At 37.2% G+C, this 24,704-nt stretch overlaps 1 protein-coding gene across 8 annotated transcripts in view; it reads right to left on the bottom strand.

Annotated features, from left to right (window-relative positions):
• Positions 1 to 24,704, bottom strand: part of BCAS3 (BCAS3 microtubule associated cell migration factor) — a 376,521-nt gene that overhangs the window by 220,858 nt on the left and 130,959 nt on the right. For 6 of the 8 annotated variants that reach the window (XM_049804065.1, XM_049804069.1, XM_049804071.1 and 3 more), the window contains exons 16-18: positions 14,414 to 14,564; positions 7,003 to 7,047; positions 146 to 270 (exon numbers count right to left, since the gene is read on the bottom strand). In XM_049804065.1, the coding sequence (XP_049660022.1) occupies positions 146 to 270; positions 7,003 to 7,047; positions 14,414 to 14,564 (321 nt within the window). The remainder of the gene's footprint in view (positions 1 to 145; positions 271 to 7,002; positions 7,048 to 14,413; positions 14,565 to 24,704) is intronic. The other 2 variants (XM_049804066.1, XM_049804068.1) reach the window with 1 other exon arrangement.

Here is a 24,704-nt window from a genome sequence, read left to right as displayed (position 1 = left end):
ACGTCCCCCAAAATCGCCATTGTCACTGAGTTTAAGAAACAAAATCTACAGATAAGCACCATCTGCTCAGAAGTTATCACAAAATCAGAAAATAAATCAGTCAATTTGAATTTAAATGCAAGTCCTATTTTTGTAATATACCAACCTTTTTCTCTTTTCAGGCCCGGATTGTTTGCAAACCATGACCTTGATGATCCAAAGACTGCAGCGACACAAAACTCTCCTCCCACAGACTTACTGGGTGAAATCTGCGGAGCCGGTTTGGATTTGCTTAAAGAAAAAACACAATAAAATTATGAAAGTTAATTCTCAAAAATTAAGATGTCCCTGCTTAATAATCATTCTAAGATATTAATTCAGAAGTGGTGAATATCTGCAGTTCCCATAAGATTTAGCAGGGTTTACAGATGCTTCGTGTTTCTCGATAATAGGTCCCAAATTCCCCTTGATCACTGAACTCATTAACTCAAAGAACAGCACTGGCTCATAATGGAGAGTTAGTTGGACTGTTTAAAGACCCCAATATTGAATATTTGCATTCAATAGAAACAACTTCTGAAATGAATACAAAGATTTGTAAGTTTTAAGTCCTTTGGGAATGAAAATATAGTTTCTGGGTCAGTCATTGTGGCTGGTTGGTATTTTCTTGCATTTTCAAAAGAAACTTACAAATAATGCTAACATTGACTGCAATCAGTTATAACTCAGCACACTCCTGATGCCATTGAAACCACTAGGATATATGGGACATGGGAAAAAGGGTAAGAGGGAACAACATGCGGAGGATACAAGGAAAGGGAAACAACGCCTACACTCATGAGCTACATGTTAAAACAAATCAGTAATTATACTGCATAAAAAGAGATTAAGATACATTCTCCTCTGAAACTCCACAATGTGCATGTAGCAGATACAGTAGTTTATAATTATGTTTTATCAAAACATCATTTAGTGTTCCTCCTTAAAGGAATCTGAATATATGTAACATTCTGCTTTGTATAAACTCAAAACTACATTCAGAGCACTGCCCATTTCCTCAATTCATTAAACCAGGATTTTACCCTTTCCTTAAGAGAAAAGCTGTTTGAGAAGTTCACACAGGATTCCTCCTTTTCCAGGTTCCCTTTTTTCCAGTGTTTTTAATTGGATTATTTTGTATTTCTTTCTCTCCTCTATTTCACTGCTCCCTTCTCTTGCTGCCTCTCCCTCCCTTCCTTTTTTCTTCTACTAATTTCTTGTTCCACAGTATATCAGCCTGCAATTACACCATCACATTAACTTGGTCATTTTTAAGTAACGATCTTAAATTCTGAGAAGGGTGTGTGTGCATATATATGCATGCAAACAAATTTTTGTAAGTATTATGATGGAATTAAGCAGCAGAAAAATATTTTAACAGCAGAAAGCAATTCAAACACTATGCATAATTCTAATGGCACTTAATTCATAGTACCTTTTTTTGGTTGATGACAAATTACTTGTATACAAAGTGAAGTGGTTCAACAGAATGAGCCAATAGGGATATTAAAACAAGAACAGATTATGGATCAACATAATGTAAAAATAACATAAGAAAAGCAAGTTAAACCAAAATTATTCTATAAACTGGGCTCCTCTAAAAATCCTGCACCTGGCTGCAGAAACTGCACCTGGCCAAAGACCTGTGTCTTGGTCCCTTACAGCTCAGTCCTGATCTCACTGAAATAAATGGCCAAACTTGCACTGATCTCACTCACTTAATTTCCTTCCAACAACTATCTGTAGTAAGTGGTATGCGGAAAATATGGCATATGGTTAAAAACATATAGCCTCCATCATTACTGTCATGCAACTTGAAACATTTAAAATTGCCTTCAGCTTGAACTCACCTAAAGCAGCAAATACTTTTTGTATAGGACACTGGAAATGAGGTCATTTATGAAAATGGGAGAAAAGACTAATTGTTTGCACTTGCACTGTATTTTCAGCCAGGTTTCTGAAAGGGATTTACAGAAAGTGTAACTGAGCTTCCCAACACCTTGTGCAGTATTACTCTGCCAGTTTTACAGATAGACTCACTGAAGCACGGAGGGGCTAAGCTACTTGCCATAAATCACACACATGGCCTATAGTCACATGTTTCATTTGGGGGGGGAGGGGGGAGAGGGTGGGGGGGAGATCTTTCAAAAGGAATTCCATCTCACTGACCAGAGTGAATGGAAAAATTCAGACAAACCTTCATGGACTTAGATCAGTCCTCAAGCTCTCGTACATGCAGAAGAAGCTAGAACGTCCCAAAAGAGCAATTGCAATTTATAGTCAGTAACTCTGATATTGAACCACCACAAAGCACTTAATATCCAACTGTTAAAACTACAGCCACAGATTACTGGGTCAGAAATCTGTGTTCCAAAAAGTTCCTGACTATAAATATATTACCTTGCTTGCAGTGGCAGTTCACGATCTACATGAGAATATTTAAATTGATATTAACATACTAAGTATTTATTAGCCGTTCAGAAAAATTCAGAATAGATTTCTTCCACTTTGAAATAGTGATCTGTCACAGAAACAGTATTTTTACCCAGTTCTGTAACAAACTATGTATTGATAACTATTTTTAGCTTTCACCTTCCAAATATTCATACAGTAATATTCCTTCAGAAATTAAAAGATAAATTTATCCACTAAAGTCTTGTTACTTCCTGATCTATACTTCAATCAATAAATTATTATTTTTAATATAGAACAAGATTGTTCAGAAGGACAGTGTTACCCATCAATCAATACAAAGTAAACTATGAGTACAGATATGATTCAGCTGTATTCACTTCCTCTCAGAAACTCTTGGAAAGAGAATCTTTGTACACTGTCCTAATACTCTTAATGTTCTGAATTTTTACTCAACACAATGAGGTTATTAAAATAATTTAAAATGGAAAAAAAAATTGGGAGCAAATGCTATTTTCAACTACAAACTGAAGTAAACTTCTACAGAGATATAATGACTTCAATTTCTTCAAGCCCTTAAGCAGAAGGGAATCTGGTACTCTAACAATATGTTTTTGCAGTGTTCTCCACACTCACATCAGTCCCAAGACCTATGCTCAATCAAATAACAGATATAAACAACCTTAGAGGAAATGGTCTAAGCTACTTTCTATTTACGTCATGTCTTTAAGATGTACATCTTTCAAGGCCTGCATTTAGGTGTTGGTTTCAGTGCCAAAACATTTTCCCTGCAAGAACGATGTTTTGTAGAAAGAGCAGACCTTGTAAAACACGGTTACTCATGTGGTTAAACTTAGTCCTGCTAAAAAGTAAAGACAAACAACAACAACAAAATTACTAGTGCATCATATTGGTTTAGACACATTTCTGAAAAAACTGCTGAGATGTCAGCAAGTCTATTCTGAAAACTATTGTAACTAAGGAATCTTTCATTTTACCACTATTTTACTTTATCCCTGAGTTTTCATCAATACATTCCAATGCAAATTGCTTTCCTTCAGTAAACCTCAAAAGCCCAGTTATTTTCTGTAACAGTAATGCCATTAGAACAATATATTTTCATGTCGTTGTGATATTTTAACAACTTGGAAACTATAAATTCTCATTATTATGTAGATGCAAACACCCTCTCAGCTTTATAAATGATAACAAAACAATAATGTTGAAGGTAGGCGGTGAATGACTTGTTTCTGCTATGAACTCCTGCTCTTTACTTGCTCTTAGCCTGTCAGCACTTCATAAATTATTCCAAGAACTGAAATTAAGGCACGTTTTGCCTCACTTTTAAAAACAGTTAATTTAAAAGAATCTTCACAATATACTAACTTTCAAAAGATTGTACCATATTTTTACTGAAAGGCGTTGCAATGCAGAAAGGAGTGCAGGTTGTTGGGAATCAACACTAAAAACAAGAAAGTGAAGCTAATGGGACCCAAACATTCACCCTTATAATTTCAATCTTCCACATTAGAAACAACGACACTATATTTAAGACATAGGAGGATAAAAAGGCCATGTACTTTTTTCCTGTCTGGCTCTACCCAACTGCGTAACTACACCAAGAATTCAATGAGACACAGCAGTATTTTTATCCCAAGTGTATCTGTGCAGAAACCTACAGCAGGAGTGCAACAGAAATAAAAACTCCTTTCAGTTACATCCTTCTTGTTCTGCTATAAATTTAATAAGAGCTGTACCTCAGCTGAAGACCATGTTCATGTCATTTCAGTTACCAACAGTTGACATTCACCTAACCCAGCTTAAGTCAATGACAAAGTCACCTACTAAAAGTCAAGTTAATCCCAAACTCCAGCCAAATACCACAATATATGAGGAAATCTGTGTTGTTGATAATAATTAACTTCTCTAACATAATTTTGGAGGATTATTTCCATTTTAAATGCAGAAGCACTGAGATGTAGATGTACACATGTCCAGTGAAAAACATACCTGAGCATTTTCTACTGAAATAGCACAAAAAGTGATGGGAGCAAACTAAAGAAGAAAATTAAGACATCACTTTGTCAGATCTTAAAAAGAAATGAAGAGACTCAGCAACAGCATGCAAGTTCTTTCATGTTGACAATGCAATAATTAAAAATTAAGAGCTACTGAAACAATTCAGTGCTACCACTTGTTGACTTCTGCAACAAATCAAACTCTGGTATACTCTCTGGAAATGTATTGTGTTAGCTCTTTATAAAAAAAAAATCACAACTAATGACAATTTTTAAACTAGTTTTCATTTTCTATTACTGTTTATTTTCTACTTTATGTAAGAAAGATTTAATAACTTAATACTATTAAAATATTTTGAAAACCAGAGGCTACACAATTCAGCAATGGAGTGTTCCTCAAATAGCTTTATGTCTCATAAATCCTGCTGGCTCTCAAATTTGTCTTTCAGCTCATAGTCAAACAGTGACTTAAAAAAAAAATAAATAAATTGCATATATATGATGTTAAGGAACTGCTTTACAAATTCAAATATTATCAATCAAATAGTAAGAGCCTGCAAAGATTGAGAATCACACTGGCTTTATGTTCCCAACGAGTAGGCTTCAAATACATTAGATGTGTAAAAATAAAAGTACTTATCCACAACTCCACAGCTAAACCCACTGAAATGGAAACATATGATTTTTGAAGGTGAAAGTTTTACCTAGACTACATAAGCAGCAACAAAAGTATCAGGAGAAAAATACTGCATGAAATTTGCAATTCACATAAAATTACTGAAAAAGTATATGTCTCAAAATATATAAAATTTAATTAATTTATCATTGTGGCTTAAACAAGAAAACAAAGATATGTTTCCAGTTGTCAAATCATGAATAAATCAAGAAAAAGCAAGAAAAGAAATGCTAGGCTCCTTTATTTGCCAGGCAGTAAGCTGTCAAATCTCCATTCATTTTGTTTACATAATTTTAGGACTCATTAAGACCTTAATGGAAACAACATGATTTCTTCCCCCACCCGAAGTGTGTTTTTTATCCTAATTTCTCTGTAGGCTAGTAAAGACCATACTTTTGAGCTAGCACTGGCATTAAACAAACCACAAAAGAGTCTTGTGAAAGACAAGGCAACAATTTCTGAGTCTATTTCATATATTCCGCTCTTTAATCTAGGCCTTTTAATCTTGCCTCAGTCTAAAATCATTTCTGGTTGACAAGCGTCTCTGCTGCTTCACGCAGGGGATGACCGACACATCCATTTGCTAAGACAATCCACTTTCAAAACTCTTCTTCCAGAGCCTTTTCAGTTCTTAGATCACCACCACATGAAATACTTAAGTGCATCATAAACTACACTTAGAAATGGTTCTTAGGAACACTACTTCAGTAACCAGATATTATCTAGGAATAAGGCAATGTCACCTTCTCTCCTTTAGTGTCATATTTAGTGCCTTTGCTTTTCCTGTCGTCGGTATAGCTCCCATATCCCCCCTCATCGGCTGCCCTCAGCCATTCTCTTAAGAAGTCTGTATCGTAAAAAAGCTCTTAAGAAGTTCTTTCTGCTGCAGATAGTATTTTGACAGAGACATAAGGGGGTGATATATGTGGAACAAACTTCCAGTAGTAGAAACAAGAGCCCCATACAAATACTCTAACAGATACTGATAGACATAGCTACTAAGTATCCTTAGCTACACTTCAAAACAAAGGAGGAAAAAACCCCCAACCCACCAACAAAAAAACACCCCAAAACCTTCCTAGCTGAAAGTTTCAACAATTTCTAAGAAAGGTGTAAGATGTTCAAACTTCTTCCATTCTTGTTGCCTAAAACTTCAACCACCTAACCTCCATTTCATTATAAAAAGGTGACTGGAGGTCACGTAGCACTGCATGAATACTGAACCAAGCTCCCAACACAGGGAAACTTGTTACAACTTGTTTTTTCTTCTGTCTGTATTTTTATAATATGCTGCAATTTTACATATTAAATGAAAATGCCTTATTATTTCAAATATCCTGATTTTAATGGAAGTGTAGTTTGGTGGTTTTTTTCTCAAGTGTGATAAGCTTTTTTTCCCAGTGCCCATTTACTTGCTTCATCTCTCCTGCTGCAGGGCTTCACTGTCTACTCACTGCTAATCTGGCTTGTTTTTGAGAGGTCATCATCAATGCTTTCTGTCTGTAAACAACCTAATGCTACAATAATAAAGGAAGCTATATAGAAAAAAAAGAGGCTTGTTTTGGAAAGATATTGTGAACATTTTTGCCCACTGGGAAATAATTTATTTTTTCGACTTCTTTGCTACTTAAAAAGTAAATGCCCTCTCAAAGGTAAAAAATAAAAAAAAAGTGAATGCATTTCTTTGACAATGCTTGATAGTGAACACACATCCATAGTTTAAAAGTGAAATTATGCAGTGCTACCACCTATGGATCAGCCATGCAAGTAAACAAATAAAAAAAATTAATCCAAAATTAAAAAGTCTAAGCACAGAGTTATTTTCAGTGAGGACAGCAAATGAATTATAGGCATGCTGGGTTTGAACTGGGAACTCACCATGGAGCTTTTATGGAAAAACATCCTGCTCCAAACAGGTAAGGTCTTCACGTAAAGGGGAAAAATGCACAGAAATTAGATGAAAACTCAATTACCAACAAAGTACACTATATATCATGCTATTAAGATTTATGCAGAAGGTAAACAAAATAATTTTTTTATAACCATTCATGATGCCCTGAAAGACACGTAGACCTCTAAGGTAACCAGCATGCTGACACTCACAAACATAACTGCTCACGTGAACAGTCCCACTGACAACGCAACCACCCACAGAAGCAGGAGCTGACGGGGTAGGCTCTTCATGCACAACTGCTGTGACAAACATAATGCATCACCTGCAAGCAGGCTTTAACGTTATAATTCAAGTTAGACACAGGTTAGGTCTCCTTCCTGAAATCTCCTGACAAATCTGAGGCAAAAGTAGTCAAGAGCCTTAAACAGACTTTAAAGTCAAAACTACTAGGAAAAGTAAGTTAGCATCAAAAGCAACGAATATGTGGGCGTTTTCCATGAAACACTGAAGGTCTGAGCGGCACAGTTTTACAAATGTACTGGAAAGAGGCAAGTCCTAAGCAATGACAATGACAGGTCCAAGCACAACGTTTCAGAGTAAATTACTCAGCCCTTTTCCTAGGATAGAAACACACCATTAAATTCAAAATCTTTAGCAACTGTATGACACAGCAATCTTATTCTCCCACGTGAAAGCTTGCACGGAATGCAGGAAAGAGAACCCTAACTTATTTCAAATGTATTTGATGTTAAAAATTACCTGATATAGTGCTTAAAGTATTTGGCCACTCAGTAATTTATCTACACCATGATTTTATTTTCTTTTCTGTTCAAGTATTTTGCACAGTGTAGAAAGTGGTACCACACACCATTAATTTTAGTGCATTTTTAATGGATATTTCCCTTGTTCTTTACATCATCCTTGAAAAAGCCATCACTGTACTGACATTCGCATAAAATCTGAAAATGAGGAACAGGAGGTAAATTTAGAGGTACTCACATGCTCAAGGCTTCTTTGATTCTCATTTGGGATGTAACATCATCCACAAAATTGCCGAATAATTGATTTTGTAAATGCCAATGTGTCATTTTTCTTTGTATACTCTGACTCAGCAATAAATTCTGGCTAGTTGAACCAAATGAAATATTTTCAGGCAATGAACTAACGGAAAAGGTCTACCATAGAAAGATGTATAAAGTAATCTGCCATATGCCTACACAATTAAAAGGATACCAGCCTGATAAAAAAGAATTCCGTGAACTGAATTTGACATGAGCACATCAATGAATGAAGACATCCTCTTAAAAAAATATTTAGGTGAAGGTACAAACCTAAGACGTATATGCTTTGACACGCAAAGATGCAAAAATCCAATAAGAATAGAATATTGCAGAAAAAAAACCCTATTTTTTTGTTAGTAACATAGGCCAAAAACCATATTGAAGATCTTTTGAACTCTGTATAACGGACTAACCTTTAGCTGTCTGTATTTAAATAAATGTTTGGTTAACACTTTGAGGGAGAGTGTTCATTTGGTAGAACCAGATGCCTTTCTAGACATAATATATCATCTTTGAATAGGGATAAAACCCAATTAAATTGTATGAACCGTATGAATTGTATGATCTCCTATACAGTCAACACATTCAGTCCCTGAGTCAAAGACCATTCTAATGGCTCAACAGAAAATTAGCGCAGCACTATTGCACTTTCCATTAAATATTTAATGGAAAGCTAAGTCTTCTGCATAACCCATAGCCAATACAAATTAAAACCTACAAGGTATCTAGTGTAAATTTGAACAGTCACTGGAGAGTGGTCGAATCTGACTGGGAGCTTAGAATTTCTAAATTATGACCCTGGATGTTTTGGCAAGTTGTTTTTTTTTTTCCTCTCTGCCTCAGTTTCTCTGTCTGCAAAAAGCAGACAAATGACATTTAGTTGAACTCATCAGAACAATTTAGAAGATGATAACATAGGCACTTTTTTTTTTTTTTTTTTGCAGAACATACTATGTTGACCCAATTATACTTGCAAATTAACAAATTCTCTCTATTTTAATTACACATTGACCCAGGTGGATACATGCTTCAATGGAAGGTTTTGTTTGTTTTTAACATGGATACAAAATCTTGTATCATGAAGAAAATGTAATTACACTTCCACAGACTACAGTAAAGTCTTAATAAAAAGCCTTAAGTATGAGAGAGACAACTTAGCATTTACTTTCTGTTCACAAGACCTAATTTCTTTTAAGATGACCATTGTTTTTCTTATGATACTTATATAAGCAATAGTTTTTCACTATTTCCTTCACATAATATGGATGGTATGCTAATTGAGAGAGACAGAGAGAGAGAATGTACAAATTACAGGATAACCCAACCTTGAAAAGACAGCACCAGATGGCTACACTCGGTGACAGTAACACAGCAATGCCAAGGCAGAAAACTCACTGAGGTTCCCTGTTCTCATAGCCAGTGAGAAATTCCAAAGGAAAATCATGGAATGAAAATGATTTATGATTCAAAATTCCAACAGAATTTTCTTAATTTCTTACCCGATGCTGAGTTTTAGCAAATTGAAAACTGAAACATTCTTTGATTTTGTGTTATAATGTTTAATAAAAACTATTTAAGCTTTTAATAAGTTGTACAATACCCACTTATTCTAAACCTCACCGCTATATGCTGCCACAGCCAAAATCCTTTCATAAATAGTGACATCTGAACAAAATTTAGTGCAAATAACTGTATTTCATATCAATTACAAATCATTACAGTAGTTGCTTTATTACCCAAAATGTATTTATAAAAACTAAAGATGAAATAAAACACATCTGAGAAATGTGCCAGAAAGACAATGTCTGGCTTGAGCATGCAGGATAGCTGACCTACTGTACTGAATTCTTTAGCTTTATTTTTTACTTTTTTTTCTTGACTTTTTTTGTTACTTTTTCCTACTTAATTGTATCATGACATCATGACTTTGCACTCCTTATTTTTGTTTGCTTCAGCAGTAGAACCTGGGATAAGTTAAGCTCTCCGAGACAAAATAAAACAAACGGATCTCAGTGATTTTCAGTACATATAAGCAAATGAGAAACACTAAAATAATAAAATTGCATCAGACACTTTACCTACTTTTACCCTTCCTTATTGGAGGTGGAATGAGGGATGAGATGAAGAACGGATAGAATTTCATGTTTAAAAACTCACTACTTAAATCCTTTGGATGGCACAAAGTAAAGTTTATTTCTTTTCCTGTAAGGTACATGGGATGTCTCTGTTTTGGCAAGACACAACTAATGCAGCTTACATCCTGGTGTTTCACTAAAGCTGTAATGAATTTGAGAATGAAGTATGATACAAATATAATGACCATATCCCTTGAGAAAGTTAAAACAAATGCTGCTGTCAGAGAAGCTAACTTCTACAATACTTTTTCTTTTGGGGCAATTATTGCATCTTTTATTTCCCTCTTTCCTATTACTGCTCATCTGTGTCCCCACATTCTTACAAACTGGAAACTAACTACGACTCATTCCACAAACACAAGGAACACTTATAAAGCTATGGTAAAGCACAAAGCTGTCTTCTAACTTATTCTGATTCACTGCCTTTTATAGACAAGCATGAGATGGATCATACAGTTCTTCCCCTTTCAAATCTATAAGCTCTTTGTAAATGAGCAATGAATTAACCCATTCACCAGACTTGAGAAGGAATTCAGCATTGCTATTAACATCTTGAAAGGGAAACTGAGGCACAGATACATAAGGACTTATTAAATCTAGCTCTTTTACTGTCTTACATCCCCCTAATCTTTAAAACATAAGATGCTTCCTTACTCATTAGTGTTAGAGCCCCTTTGGGAAAGCCTATCTGCTCCTCAGAATGTGCTGACAGTACAAACTACAGGAAAGCGAGTCAATGGGATGACAAAATATAGGGACAAAAATTAAGTGCTTCATGAAGGTGCGGAAATTACAATGAGAGACTTGAAAAAGCAAGGGAAGAAACAGAGGGCAGGGAACAAGGAAATGATAGTGATGGCAAGAAGGGAGGTAATGCTCTGAGATACTTAGTGCTGAGAATGTAAATTGTATTCAGAATAAGAGACTAATGACTGATCAGAAAATGTTCCAAAATCTACGAGTTTGCATGAAAAAAAAAAAAAAAAGGCATCTGTGATGAACAGCGCAGTAACAACACAACTCCAGATTCTGGTCTTTCATTCCCATAGGGCTACAGCGAACACTTTAAAAAATTTACTGCCATTCCACCTGTCAAGTAAAATGACATGCTTTGCAGCTCTGCTTCAGACAGATGATATTAAGAGCACTGATCAGTCCTTTCAGTACCTGAAAAATATTTTGCTGTCCTGGATACCAGCAGAAAAAAACCCAACTTGACTTTTTGGTTAATAAAACCTGCAAAATTTAATTAAGATGTATAGTATTACAGCAGCTTTTCAGACATTAAAAGCAATAAACCGGAAAAATCCAGAATTGCTAATTATATGGTATTCTTTTAGTGTTGCCTTTTACAAACGTACTGCAACAGATTAAATTTTTAATTCTTTAAAAGTAGCAACAACAGAAAAGGAATCTGCTTTGAGGGCTACTGAACAGCGACTGTAAAATTCAACTGATAGTGAGTTCGTCTCCTTTTCTGATCACTGCACAATCACAAGGTTAAGCAGCTGCTCCCAAAGAAGAGCCTTGTTTCCTCGGAGCAGTGCTTAAAGGTGCTGACCATGTAGGTGTAAATACATCTGTCTTTTGCCATTTGCAGTAATACATGCCTCCTACACTTCTCAGAGTGAGGCAGATGGTCCCTGTCCTGTCTAAATATTACACTGTACAGACTTACATTGCTATGTGTTTCTAGAAATATGAGGGCAGATGTTAAATATGTTAAACACACGCTTTGCCCCCTGGAGGTTTAAGTTAAGGCTGCTGTCTCAATTTGGTCATTTTAGGCATGCCAGGCTTCTTGGATCCTAGGCATTCCTCTTAAATCCCTGCTTTATAAATACAGCTTTCCATGTTAATTTTGTGTACTTTCATCAAATATTTTGGATGCAGAACAAATGAAGGAAGCTCTCAGCTTAGCATTACACATCTACACAGGCTTCACTGAAAATCATGATCCTCATTCATGAAAACTCTATTTACACAGCAGGGTACTTCCTATGACTGTTCCCCCCCCACCCCAGTCAAGCCCCCTCCCCCAGTCTCACCAAATATTTTAAATTTAATTAGTTTCAAAAATTACAGAAAATATTAGGACTGGGACAGTTCGTGAATAGTAAAATTTACTTAAAGAAAACTATGAATATGGACACTCTCTGAACACATTTAAGATATGTAAGAATAGAACATTAAATAAAATAATGCAGACTTATTATATTTGCAACAGTTGTAGAAAAGTTTGCTGGTATCACCACAGCATTAAGGAAAGAGCCTTTGTAAAGGCTGCTCCATGAATTACTATTGTAAACCAAGTACTTTTTTTTCAAATCATCATCCTCGCCATTGCTCCTATCCCCCTATCTTCTCCCGGCAGACCCTCAGATGGCTTTTTATTTTCTTTCTATGTCTTGTCCCACCTAGTTCTAAGTGTCTATTCCATTTCCAGGAGTCTACCAACAGAGCCCAGAATTACATTTCTGTCCTTCTCTGACTGTACTCTTCAAGTCACCTGTTTGGTATTTTCCCTCTTTGAGGAACTGTAACTTCCCGCTTATCTCTACACACGCCAACCTCTCTCTGATGCTGCCTCCCTTCCTGTCCTCATGCAAGATCACACCTTTCTATACTTTCAAAATTCACCTGATTGCTAGCACAATCTTTTTCCCCTTGCCTATGTTTAAACTGTAAACAGAAAAAAAAAAAAGCAAAAATAAGAAACTGAAATGTATGTGTGGAAGAAGTTAAACCACAACATTACCCTCATACTGTTTTCTAAGTTCCATCTACAATTATCTATGAAGTTCAGGAACTTATCTGCAAACAGCCTCTGTGCTTAGGACAGTTGCGTGTTCATAGTTCACAATTTGGCTCAACAAGCCTAATGAAATTCCTGTTTACAGCAGCAAGAGCAGGACTGGATTGTTAGATAGACATGTATATAGATACACATGTATATATGTGACTACATATGTAAGCTTCAGAACATCATCATGCATACTTAGTGTGCTAAACAAAACAATAACAGATTTTACACGATGTCCTGAACACTCAAGCACAAAATAAGGGAATTAAGCAGGGAGAGAGGGAATATCCACGAGCTCTTGCCTGAAAAATCATTCCTGATTCATGAAACACAAGGTAAAATTCACCTCACTATTGGGGTTTGAACAAGAAACCACTGAAGCAAGCAAGACAGCGCCTGCACCCATTTGCCAAAATGCAGGAAAAGGTTATGAACCTGTAGGACTCTCAACTGTTTTGTCCAACCACATGCCATACTCAATCTATTTCACTTAAAAATAGAAAAGCCATCTGTAAATTAACGGATCAAGCAGACATTTAACTAGAAAAAATTCAGGGATTTGAACAACCAAAAAGGGGAGGGGGGGAGGGCAGAGGGGAAATTAAAAAAAAAAAAAAAAATCACCCATTAGCTTTATGTATTAATTGCAAAAAACGAAGATTTGAAATTTAGCAAGAGAAAAATATGAACTGTTGAACAGTATCAATTAACTTAAAATTGTTACAGTTTATGAAGCTCACAAAATCTTCTTAATTATTATAACATACATATATTTAGTAGAGCTTTTAATGACAAATATTTTGAAGTGCTTTATCATGGCACAGTAAAAAGTACCAAAGTGCAGCTGGCTCCAGAATGAAAGTCCACACGTGAATTTCATAGTACAGAACAGACACTTCAGAGGAAAAATAAGGTCAAGAAAACAGCAGGATAAAGTTTTGTCTTTATGCTCAACCTGGCTTACTGTCTTTCCATTCCTGATAGTCAAAAATCATTTCTGCTTGAAAAGTTTGGAAAGCAAAATAAACAAACTTAAAAAAAAAAAAGCGTAACTTATTCTGATTGAATACAGCTCTGCTTATGTTTCATACCAATTCCTGGTGTGAAACTTCTCCTGATGTCAGCTTGCAGTATTTCCTATATGGTAGACTGCAAGAAAATGACCCACCCAAATGAATACTCCTGAATTTTTAGAGATTTGTTTTCAGGTTTTGATTACTTATCTTGTGCTGGTTTTCTTTTCTTGTCTCCTCCTCCCCCACCCCCTTTCCATTGCCGTTAAATTACATCAACTGAAATTAAAATAAGGAATAAAACTAAGTATCACTAGTTACAACTTATTTTCATATTAATTATAAATAACAACATTAAGAAAGGTTTGTGCAAATACACTTACCCTGTGCGTTTGGTGATGGTCCCTAATGTCATTGGCTGTTTGATTTGAGCAAGAGGCAACACCACAGTCAAACTTGGAAGAGGCAGGAGTCGAGGGTTCCCAGGATTATTGTTTGTGAAGTTATTGTAAGTGTCTTGGCTATTCAATTTACCTTGATGGGATAGAGACGTAATAAAACACATTATTGGATTTTTTTTCTTCATTTATAATTTCTAACAACTGTGTGAAATAAGCCATTGCCAAAGAAAAAAAAGAAAAAGAAAAAAGAAAAAGAAATAATGAGCTCCTATTGTAAGCAAAAATGTATCTTAAAAAGTCATCTTCATTTCAGGTAAAAAATAAATGACAGTGGAAGCAGCAAATATTTATTTTTATATATGTGGATAAGGTCCCCTTCCATGGAAGGGAAATTATTCCTACTGCTGCTGCTTCTTGCCAGACAGTTTTGTTCACCAAAAAGTTTTCAAGTTCGATTTGAAGAACAGGCTCTGGATTCCAATTCTCTATTAAAAAAAAAGAAAATCTGGAAGGGAATTATTTTCCTAAAGTACCACATACAGTATTGGTAATTGAAAGTCCTGAAAAGGTCGCTTTTGTTGTCTCTATGGATAAAGACACACATAATAGTAATTTGCTGAACTAAGACCCGAGGAAAATAACAACTATATAAAATAAAGCCATGCCAAACTAAATGTAAAAATCAAGAAAGTATCAAAAAAGTAACAGACTTCATTCAAAAAAGAAGAAGAAGAAGAAGAAAACAAAACTATAGGTACTTAAAAAAGGAAGGGGAAAACATAAAAAAATCCCAACAACCCTAAATTTAGCTTGTTTCAAAGAGGTCTGTGCTGGATATACGCCCAGTTTAGATACGCTTTCTTACTTTCTGTATCATTCTGTAGTCACAACCTTTCATTCTTCAGTTAGAAAAGGAAACTAGCTACAAATTTCATGGACAGTAAAGAAAGAAATGTGAAGAAACCAAAGAAAGAAGTTAAACAAAAAAGGGGCCAGTCTGTTTATAACAGAATCAAAAGTACTTTAAATAGACAAGCAACCATGAATTAAAAGGTTTAGATCATTAACTTGTTTTTCTGTGTTCCTATAATGCTGTGAAACGCTGGCTTTGTTGTTAATCAAAAGGGAGCCATATTGGGAATTAGGTTCCTAAACAACTGATGCATTCTACATAGATATTATACAAATCCCAGGCCAAATCCATACAATCTGACTGAAGAGCAGCCACCTTTTTTCAAGGAAGAAAAACAGCACAGAAAAGGGTTTCTCACAGGAAGCTGCCTGAAAAGCTTTAATGGTACTTCAGATGGATTGAAAATAGGAAAAGGAAGGCGGAAAAATCTTAATGAATGTCTCGTCATCCTAAAGACACTCAATGCTTCCTTTACTCTTCTTTTAATACTATATAACTGTAAGCTTAGGGGGTTTATTTGTTTTTTCTACAAAGTCCATAGACCTCTGCATCTTAGAAAAGCACAATAACAAAAATGATGAAATTACAAAGTGTATTTTGTGTTACGTGTCTGGCTTGAACACTGGTCAATACATTTTAAGAGAAATAGCAAGGCTTTAATGAATAACAAGCCTATTGAAGTCTCAGAGAGCAGATTTCATTAATAGCAATTTTCCTGCATCAACTTGGAATAAAAAAAAAACAGGAAGGTGGGGGGGGGAACGACGACGGGGGACGACGGGACACACCAAACCAGCTTAGTTTTAAATTAAGACTGAGATGCAACTAATTTTTTTAAGATTATTTTCATAATGCATTCTTGGTTCTCATGGAAAGGAGTATGAATAGTTTTCTGCTTTATTGTCTAATTAGTTACTGTTGCATGTAATCAAGGCCTCTGAAAGTGTTTCACTCTCCTATATTCCCCATGAGCAACTGCACGCTACCCAGCGAACAGCAACAGTATCTACAGAGGGGGCTCCAAATGTCTGTAATTTGTTTTCTTTTACTTGTTAGGAATATAATGATTAACTATGAACTACTGAACCAAATGACTGGGTTGTAACAGTCGTCTCTCTCTCAAGCCACATTTAATTACTCAGTGCCCTCCGCTCCCAACAACATGTAGTTTTCCATATGCAAAACCTTCAGTTGATTCAATAGGATATTTGCATGCAGAGAAATGAGGCATTTAGAGATGTCCTTCCTACACAGGGATGAGCTTTTTTATTTTCATACAAGTGGAGGAATCCCAAGGCAGTTAAGGATACTCAGAAAACTGCACGATTAAGTCATCCCTTAGGAGTTTTTTACTAATTGTAGCAACAACACCCTACAAAGTTTTAGGCTCACACATAAGAAAACACAAAGTAAACAAAAAAAAATTAGTAAACTATACAGAGAGAACTGAAACCATGTAAAAGAGATGCTGAATGGGACCAAAATCCAAGATCATGTTCTTGAAAAAAAATATTCAGAGGTCAAGCATTTCATTTTTAAATGTATAGCTTAATCTGATGTACACAAACATCAATAAAAAATTAACTAAAACAGAGCTCACAATGCACAACACTTCACAGCACAAACAAACAAAAAAAAATCGTAACAAATGGAAAAGCTGTGAATACCCAACGTATAACCCAATAACTACTGCCTGCCAATCTAAATTTTCTGCAGCAACATTCAGTTGCTTTACTGCAAATAAATGTAATTAATAAGTGATAGAAGTCAAAAATTAGAAGTTGGAATGCTACAAAAAGGAGACAAATTGTTTCTCACGGTAAAGTTTTTGTGAAAATCTGACTACAGTAATATTAAGATGGTGTAGATGAGTCAGGTTAAAGAAAATTGTGCTTAATACAAAGAGTAAAAATATTTTCTCTTGTTTACACTGAATTATTTTTAGCTATTTTTATGATGGAAATGTTCTATACAGTTATATCTTCATTGTACGTTGCCTCAGACCTATCAGAGAAGTACATGCCTGTCGTCTTAACTGCGTAGCCTTGGGGATCCAGTAAATGCACTCATATGACTAGGGCTGTTCCTTTCCTAAGCATTCAGCAGAAGCTGTATTGTGCATTCTGAATTTCATTGGAACAAAATAGTATCACACATTATGTTGAATAAATCATTTTAAAACCCCATAATTTTATACCATGCTCTTGTACCCATCCAGAAATTTGACAAAGTTACCCTCCGTTCCTCCGGCCCTTCGAAGTAGGAAACTCCTCCTGCAGTAAACAGGAGTTGCGTGTGCACAAGACTGCCATATCAGGCCAAAAGAGCACAAAGAATGCAGTCAAGCATCAACATTATTTCTACAGCTCAAGCAGTTGTTGATTCACTGTCAAAGGACAAGCAACAAATAAGCCAAAGTTTAAGTCCGCTAGAAATATCAAACATTTTTCATACAGCAGAATCCTGTACTCAAGTTACCTTGCCACATGTGGACGGTATATATTCATTCCTATAAGGAAATAATGTGTATTAATACAGAATAAAACCCTGGAATTACAGCCTCAATAGAGTAGCTTCAATTAGCACTGACAATTGAACTTTAAATGCAAACTTGGTTGTATACGGACAGCTATGCACAAATCACATCCTATTGACTATTCAAGGAATACTTTCCATTACAATTAATTTAGAGAAAACTAATCGTCATTTCATGGCAAACATGCCCTGTCAAAAAGCAGTCTGAACATTTCCAGCAGAGCATCCTGAGCAATGAGGCACCTTCCCTTGGTAATCACCCAGAGTGTGAGCTTAACGGCCCTCAGGACCCGGTGCAAGGCAAGTCCTTTTGGTCAAGTATTTGTCTTTCCACAGGCTGCCACAAAAGAGATTTTCCGACGATAGTTCAAAAGCTGTGCACAGAATACATTAAAGCCAGTTTAGGCTGAAGTTTATTTTCCCCCATGTGCATCCTCCCGTTTGCCTGCACTCCCTCTCCAGCTTGGGCCACAGTTCAGGATGCACGTGAAAGGCAGCACTTCCATTATTTTCACTCAAACATTACAGACTCAAGGTCCAAATTCGTTATCACAACTAAACCCAACTCAGAAAAATGCCCACAGTTAATCCTAATTCAGCCTTTTAGATTTCCTTTGAGGAAAAAATAAAAGAAAAAAAGTCTTATGTTTCTATTTAAGCTGCTGGTAAATCTCTTCTTAATTTTACTAAGGGACTTGCAAAAAGCCAAGGATGTCGTGGCTCTGGTAGTCTGACAGGAGAAGTTTATTTACAAGTGCAGCATTAGCTTGGATAAAGGTTGCCTACTGAAAAACGGAAAATATGATCAGTCAGTTCTGCCTTCGTACCTGTCTGCTGAAAGTCTGCAACAAAACCGCCATCATATCATTCACCCAAAACCTGAGCCACACTTTTCCAGACATTTTATTCCACAAATACTCAAAGGAAAAACGGATTAAGTTGAGGATAAAAGTGAAGAAAGAAAACAACAATGGGCTTTGTTGTCAGACAGAGGGAGCGGCTGCCGTGCCGGCCTGGCTGGGGTGTATTCCCAAGCCAGCCATCATTAACGGACTCACTTCCACCGAGGAAAAAAAGGGGAGGCCTGAAAGTGCCGGACAAAAGAAATCCCAGCAGACAAAGAAAAAACAAATTAAAAGCACCATTATAAAACACAGATGCTATAAGGAAAATAAACTTCACAAGATTTACTGGGTTTTGACAAAGCTGGACATCTGTGGAAAAGACATCAGGAGCAGATCCCAGGTACGGCCCGGCCGAGCCGGGCTTGGGTCCCTGTGCTTCGCCCTTGCCTCCTCATCACAGCCCAGGGCCGGTGACCCAGCTGCAACGCCTCCCGCTTTACAGCTACACGGAACAGTCGCTCCCCACTATCCACGTACCTTCGCCACTGCAATGTTAAGTTATTGACAGCTACAATTCTTATTTGCCATTATTTTATTTACTAACATCGTTAAACCTATAAAATACTCTTACGGCCTGAATGTGAGATTTAAACATTTGATTAAATCACACTTCTCTAAGTTTTCAAAGTATACTTTTGGATATGAAAGGAAGGCTACACCCAGGGGAAAACGTACGAGACTTGCGAGCTTGTAACACTGTATAAAAAGCATTCAATCAACTGAAAGCAATTAATACAGTACACTTGTCCTCTTCTGATCAACTAAGAGCCTTGATGAATTCAGGCCAGATTTCAAATTGGTCAGCATTTGAACAGAGTACTTCAGGGCACTACTGTCAGAGATCATCTTTGAGGACAGAGGAAGAAAAACATCCTGATTTTTGCAGCTACTAACAACATAAATATATATCAAAATGCAGCACGACAGATATATTCCCACCAGCCCCAAGGAGCTCATCTGTGAATACAGCACAGTGCAGCCAGTGTTATGCAAAGAGACTTTACTGGATCCTGAAAGAATTATGTTGATGCAGCCCCACCAATCGCTGTACCGTTACTTTGCCCTTCTCTTTAGTCCACGCATAGTACCACATTAATGCGACCAAATCACTTCTTACCTGATTTAAACCTAGCTCTAATACACCAGTACCACAGATCCTAGCTGCACATGCAGGCAACAGCCTCACCCTGTCAGAGGGAAAGGGAACTCAGTAACTCGCAATCGAACTTAAAACCAAAACTACACCCTAACGCCTAAGGGATGCAAACACCAACTTACCACCAAACTGAAATGAAATCATTTTACCCATTAAATTTCCCCTGGCAGTTTCAATTGTACATGGCGTGTCTCCCCATTCAAGTGTTGGGGGATCCTCTTTTGCAGAGAGAAATTCCATGCTGTTAGTGAGCAGAACAAATGGGACTTGGCCCAGGCATTTTTTCTAGTAGGAAAGTAATGATCATAAGGATTTTAGTTTCTCTATACACTGTTCATGAAAAACTATAGCGGTATCAAGCACCTCTCAGCCTCATAATAAAATGATTCTATGCTGATTTTTTTTCATTTTTCTTCCATTACTCCAATACAAAAAGCTTAGTAATGCAGTGTCATTAAAGTTCAAAACCCACTTGATTAGCTTTTATATCTTACAGTATTTAACAGACTACATTTCAAAGTGTACCACATAGTCTACTGACATTAACACTACATATAAACATCTTTAATTTGGTAAATAAAAACGCAGTAACTCCAGGCTATGCAATCATGTGGAGGCTGAGTTATACAAAAATGAACTGTGTTTGGCCATTATTTCTGTTTAGTGTAACACTGAAGATTCCACAACTACACAGTCACTAATCATATAATGCAAGGGAAATAAAATCCTTTCTAACTGGCAGACAGAAAATGGCAGGAAAAACACAAGTGTCATGGATGTGGTGGTTTATTTTGCTTTGCTTTTTATTCAATACAATAAGTTTCCCGGATGAGAATGGAAAGCTTCCCAGCTTCAGTTCCAAGACTTTCACCCTCGATTCTGACCTTTTCTCAGACATGTTCCAGTATAATCTGTAATCTACTACAGTCGGAAGAGGAAACAGCAGCGCCCTGGTGAGAAACGCTGCCTTGTGACCTGAATAGAGAACCCTGCGGAAGCAATGCTGGCTCACAGAAGTCGTTTGGAAGAGCTTGACAGACAAACTCAATAGCGTCCCGAGAAACGCACTCAACACCACGAGCGCTAATTACTGCCAAAATGGGCTTTTTCTTTTATGTTTTGTTTTATTCAGTCAAATGTGTTTTATCTTTCTTTGTAAAATGTTACACATTTTCCTAGAAAAAGTCAGGAAACTAATTATTTTAGTTAACAATTGCTTCTAAATTAAAGTTACACTGCAATTCCCTTGAATTGTATCCTACCAAATTTAGGCTCATTTCACACCCTAACCCTCAATATTTCCAATACAGTTAGACCCAATAAAGAAAGAATATTCCGTATTAGCCACAGTACGTATGCGCACATGATCTAGCTACCTAAAGAAAACTTTTCTCTCAGCTAAACTGGTGCAAGTCCAAAACCTATCACTAACTTGATTCCATTGAAATGGATGGGAGAAAACAATGCAGCCGGCTGTTTTCATAATGTTTAAAGCCGCTTGATATTGAACCTTTTGAAACACCGCTGCACTAAATCTCATGATTATCCTAAGAAAGCAGAACTTTCTATTTGCATCCAGGCAAGACATGTGATGATGACAGGCGAGCTTCTAAGTCAGAATACTCTGCTGAGACATGCAAGAGCCAGTCCAAGTGTCTCAGCCACTGATGAGACGGAGTCCTCTGCCCTCTCACCCCAGCTCCTTGAACTTCAGCTCTTCCAGCTGCTCATCAGCGTCATCCACTCAAAATCTGAACATGGCCTCATAATATTCCTTTTTCGTCCTTCTCAAGCTTCTCTTTCTTCCATCTCCAGTTTCAAAAACTTTGTCCCTCAGTTATAAAGCATCCCACTGACACCCAAAAATCTGCTCTTATCCTTGGCAAAGGTTAGAAGAGAGAAGGAACTGCTGTGACCCCTTTGCCATCTGTTATCTCTACCTGTCTGAAGATGGATTATGAAAGAACAGTTCAGACCTCAAGCTGGGATCTGAACGTGTCATTTACTTCTACAATTAGTGATGTACAGCTGGCCATTTTGCCTACCTCCACGTGTATTTCTTCTCTTCCTGCATGGAAAAGAAATTACATTAGCAGTCCAGAGGAATCAAAAAGGAGAGGAAGCCACTTCTGCCAGAACAGCTAGTGTCCCAGGCACCGTGGCACCTCTCACCAGTAGCTGTGAAGACATCCATAGCGTTAACTGCCTTGCGTAAAAAAAAAAAATATTTCCTTGAAAATCCAACAAAAATGTCTGCTTCTTCCCTTGCCGTTTCCCCTCCTCATTTTGTACAGATACTGGTTTGCTGTGCTGAAGTTCCTCAAAGAGCTGCACAGTAAAGGTGCCTTGAAGCATTTCCTTAGAAAACAACTCCTCCACCACCACACGTACAAGTCTGGCATAATAATCACCTTTCAGGACTTATTTAACTAGAAATATTGTTGGTGCAAAGCTCAAGCCCATTTATGGGCAAAACTCTCCTTGAAGTAAGAACAACAACAAAACTTGTTTGCCAGCTGTTGGCTCCAGGCTTTGCATAGCCATAAAGCAGGCAGCAGCAGTAACACTTCAGCTGGTTTGCTCCAGATGGTGGTTACCAGCAAAATCAGCCAAAGCAGCCTTTCTGCTCTTAGATCATCTCCAGTAAACGCCAGCCATGGGCAGGGAGGGGTCCAGATGTTGCCATCTTATTTGTACCAGACCTTGTACCTTCAAGTCTTCACAGATTAAAAGACTGCAAGATTAGTTTCTTATAACTGCTATGGGCATAGCTACGGAATCTTTTGCAAACAACTGTGATGGTGCACTGCCCATCCTCCCCAACGCGTGGCCATAAGCCACCTGTGGACCAGAAGCTGTGGCTGTAGCTACCACAGCACTGGACTTGAGTCTGCAAACTCTTCCAAGGAAAGTACTATGTGAGCTGAGACTTAACACTCCACTAATGAGGTTATCGTACAGGCAGCTTCTAGGCACAGCGTAGACACTGTGTAACTCCAATTTCTTGCACATGGGACTTCTACTAACACTGTCTGCTGGTGAATGATGAAGTGCTTGAGAAAACAAGTATGCACTATTACTGCCCCTTGTCATTTCTATCAATCATAATTCGTATCAACATAGTTTTGAAAGCAAAGCCTTGTTTCAGGGATGACTCCGAGAAGCTTCAGTATGGTGAACTTTAGAAAATTTGGGTGTCTCAGACCAAATGATACAGAATCAAGTGATCTTTAGAAACTTCTTTTTTTATTATTTTTATTGGGACAACACAGTCAGAAAAGCTGGGCAGCTTGTCTTAGAAACTGCAAAATGACTGGTCTGGGAATTTCTGAAGGACACCTCTGGATGCAGCTGTGCTGAGTGAGGAGACAGGGAAAGTTTAATAGCAGCCCCTTACCCAAAGGGCTTAGCTTATTAGAATTGAGTACTGATGACAAACCACATGTTAATGCATTTGTGGCTTCCCCCCCTTTTTTACCTATGCCTCATTTTCTCTTGCTCTAGCTGCAACAATTAGCACAAATATTTTAGCATCTGAATTCAATCCAGGTTGAATACACAATATTTATCCCAAGTTATGTGGAAAAAAAAAGTGCCTTGAGAACCACTGCATATGAGAACTTGATAATAATATCCATGGATAATTATAATAAATGGCTTGTCTGAAACACCCATAGAATAGGAACTGAAGTAAACCATAGCAATCTCTCTCCCTCTTCCACCCACCACACACCCTCGGCAGCTCTGCTCTTTTACCCATGACCGTTAAGGATGTTTTCTGGCTCTGTGACAGCATCGTGACTCAGGTCATGAGAAGTGTCAAAGATGCATTTCCTTGAGATGGGAAAAAGCAACTGATTTTAACAGCCCACAAAGACTAAGCAAAAAGAATAAGCCCAATCAGCATATTTAAGAGTAAAGATAAACCTTTTAAAAGATACAAGTATATTTTATTTCCGATCCTAATGCTTACGTTTCTTTCCATAAAGTGTTTACATTTTTCAGACTACCAAAAACGCACAGCTGATTTAAATGCCGTACTTAAGAATAATAAACTGAAAAAAGACAACAAGGGCAGGACCCACTTACTGCATAATCAATCACCAATTATATACACAGGGAATCTGATTCAGACTGCAGGCACAAGGGATCAGCCCTGGATTCCCTCTCAACAGTGGCAGCGGCTGCGCCCCAGAATATCCTGGCAGAAGGTGTTTGGGCTTGAACTCAGCAGGTCCATCAGATAAAATGATTGTTCCCACCAGCTCTTGTCCCATTCCTTTCCCTCGCTGGCTACTAACACAGAGCTTCACATGCTTTCACCTTCCTTCATGCCAAACCTTACTTGTCATACAACACCCTCAATACTTAAACCTCCTCCTTTAGCTGATATGGTCTCTTGAAAAACTCTAGATTCTACTTTCTCACCTTCTGATCAAACCTAGTACAGGCTTGTATCAGGTGAGCAAAGCTACTTTCTGTCATTTTGCCGATCACAGCTCCCTCAAGCCACTTACATTCCTTGACCCGCCAACAAATTTCTGGATCACGCAGTCTCCCCTGTACTAGACCTCTCTTCTCCTGACCTAATCCCAGTCTTTCCCCTTTTGTGCTTTGGACACGAACACCGTTCAGAAAACCTTTCATGCGTTACTCCTTCAGTGACCAGACCAGCTCTTTTCAGCTGGCCTGTTATTTCGAAGCTCGGTCTTAGTGACTGCTTTTTTGCTGATCGCACTCATTTCTCCTTAAAACATTGTTCAG

Source organism: Accipiter gentilis, chromosome 6 (assembly GCF_929443795.1).
Source record: "Accipiter gentilis chromosome 6, bAccGen1.1, whole genome shotgun sequence".
NCBI classification, from domain to species: Eukaryota; Metazoa; Chordata; class Aves; order Accipitriformes; family Accipitridae; genus Astur; species Astur gentilis.
The sequence above is the reverse complement of the archived record's forward strand: the minus strand, read 5'-3'. Positions and strand labels throughout refer to the sequence as shown.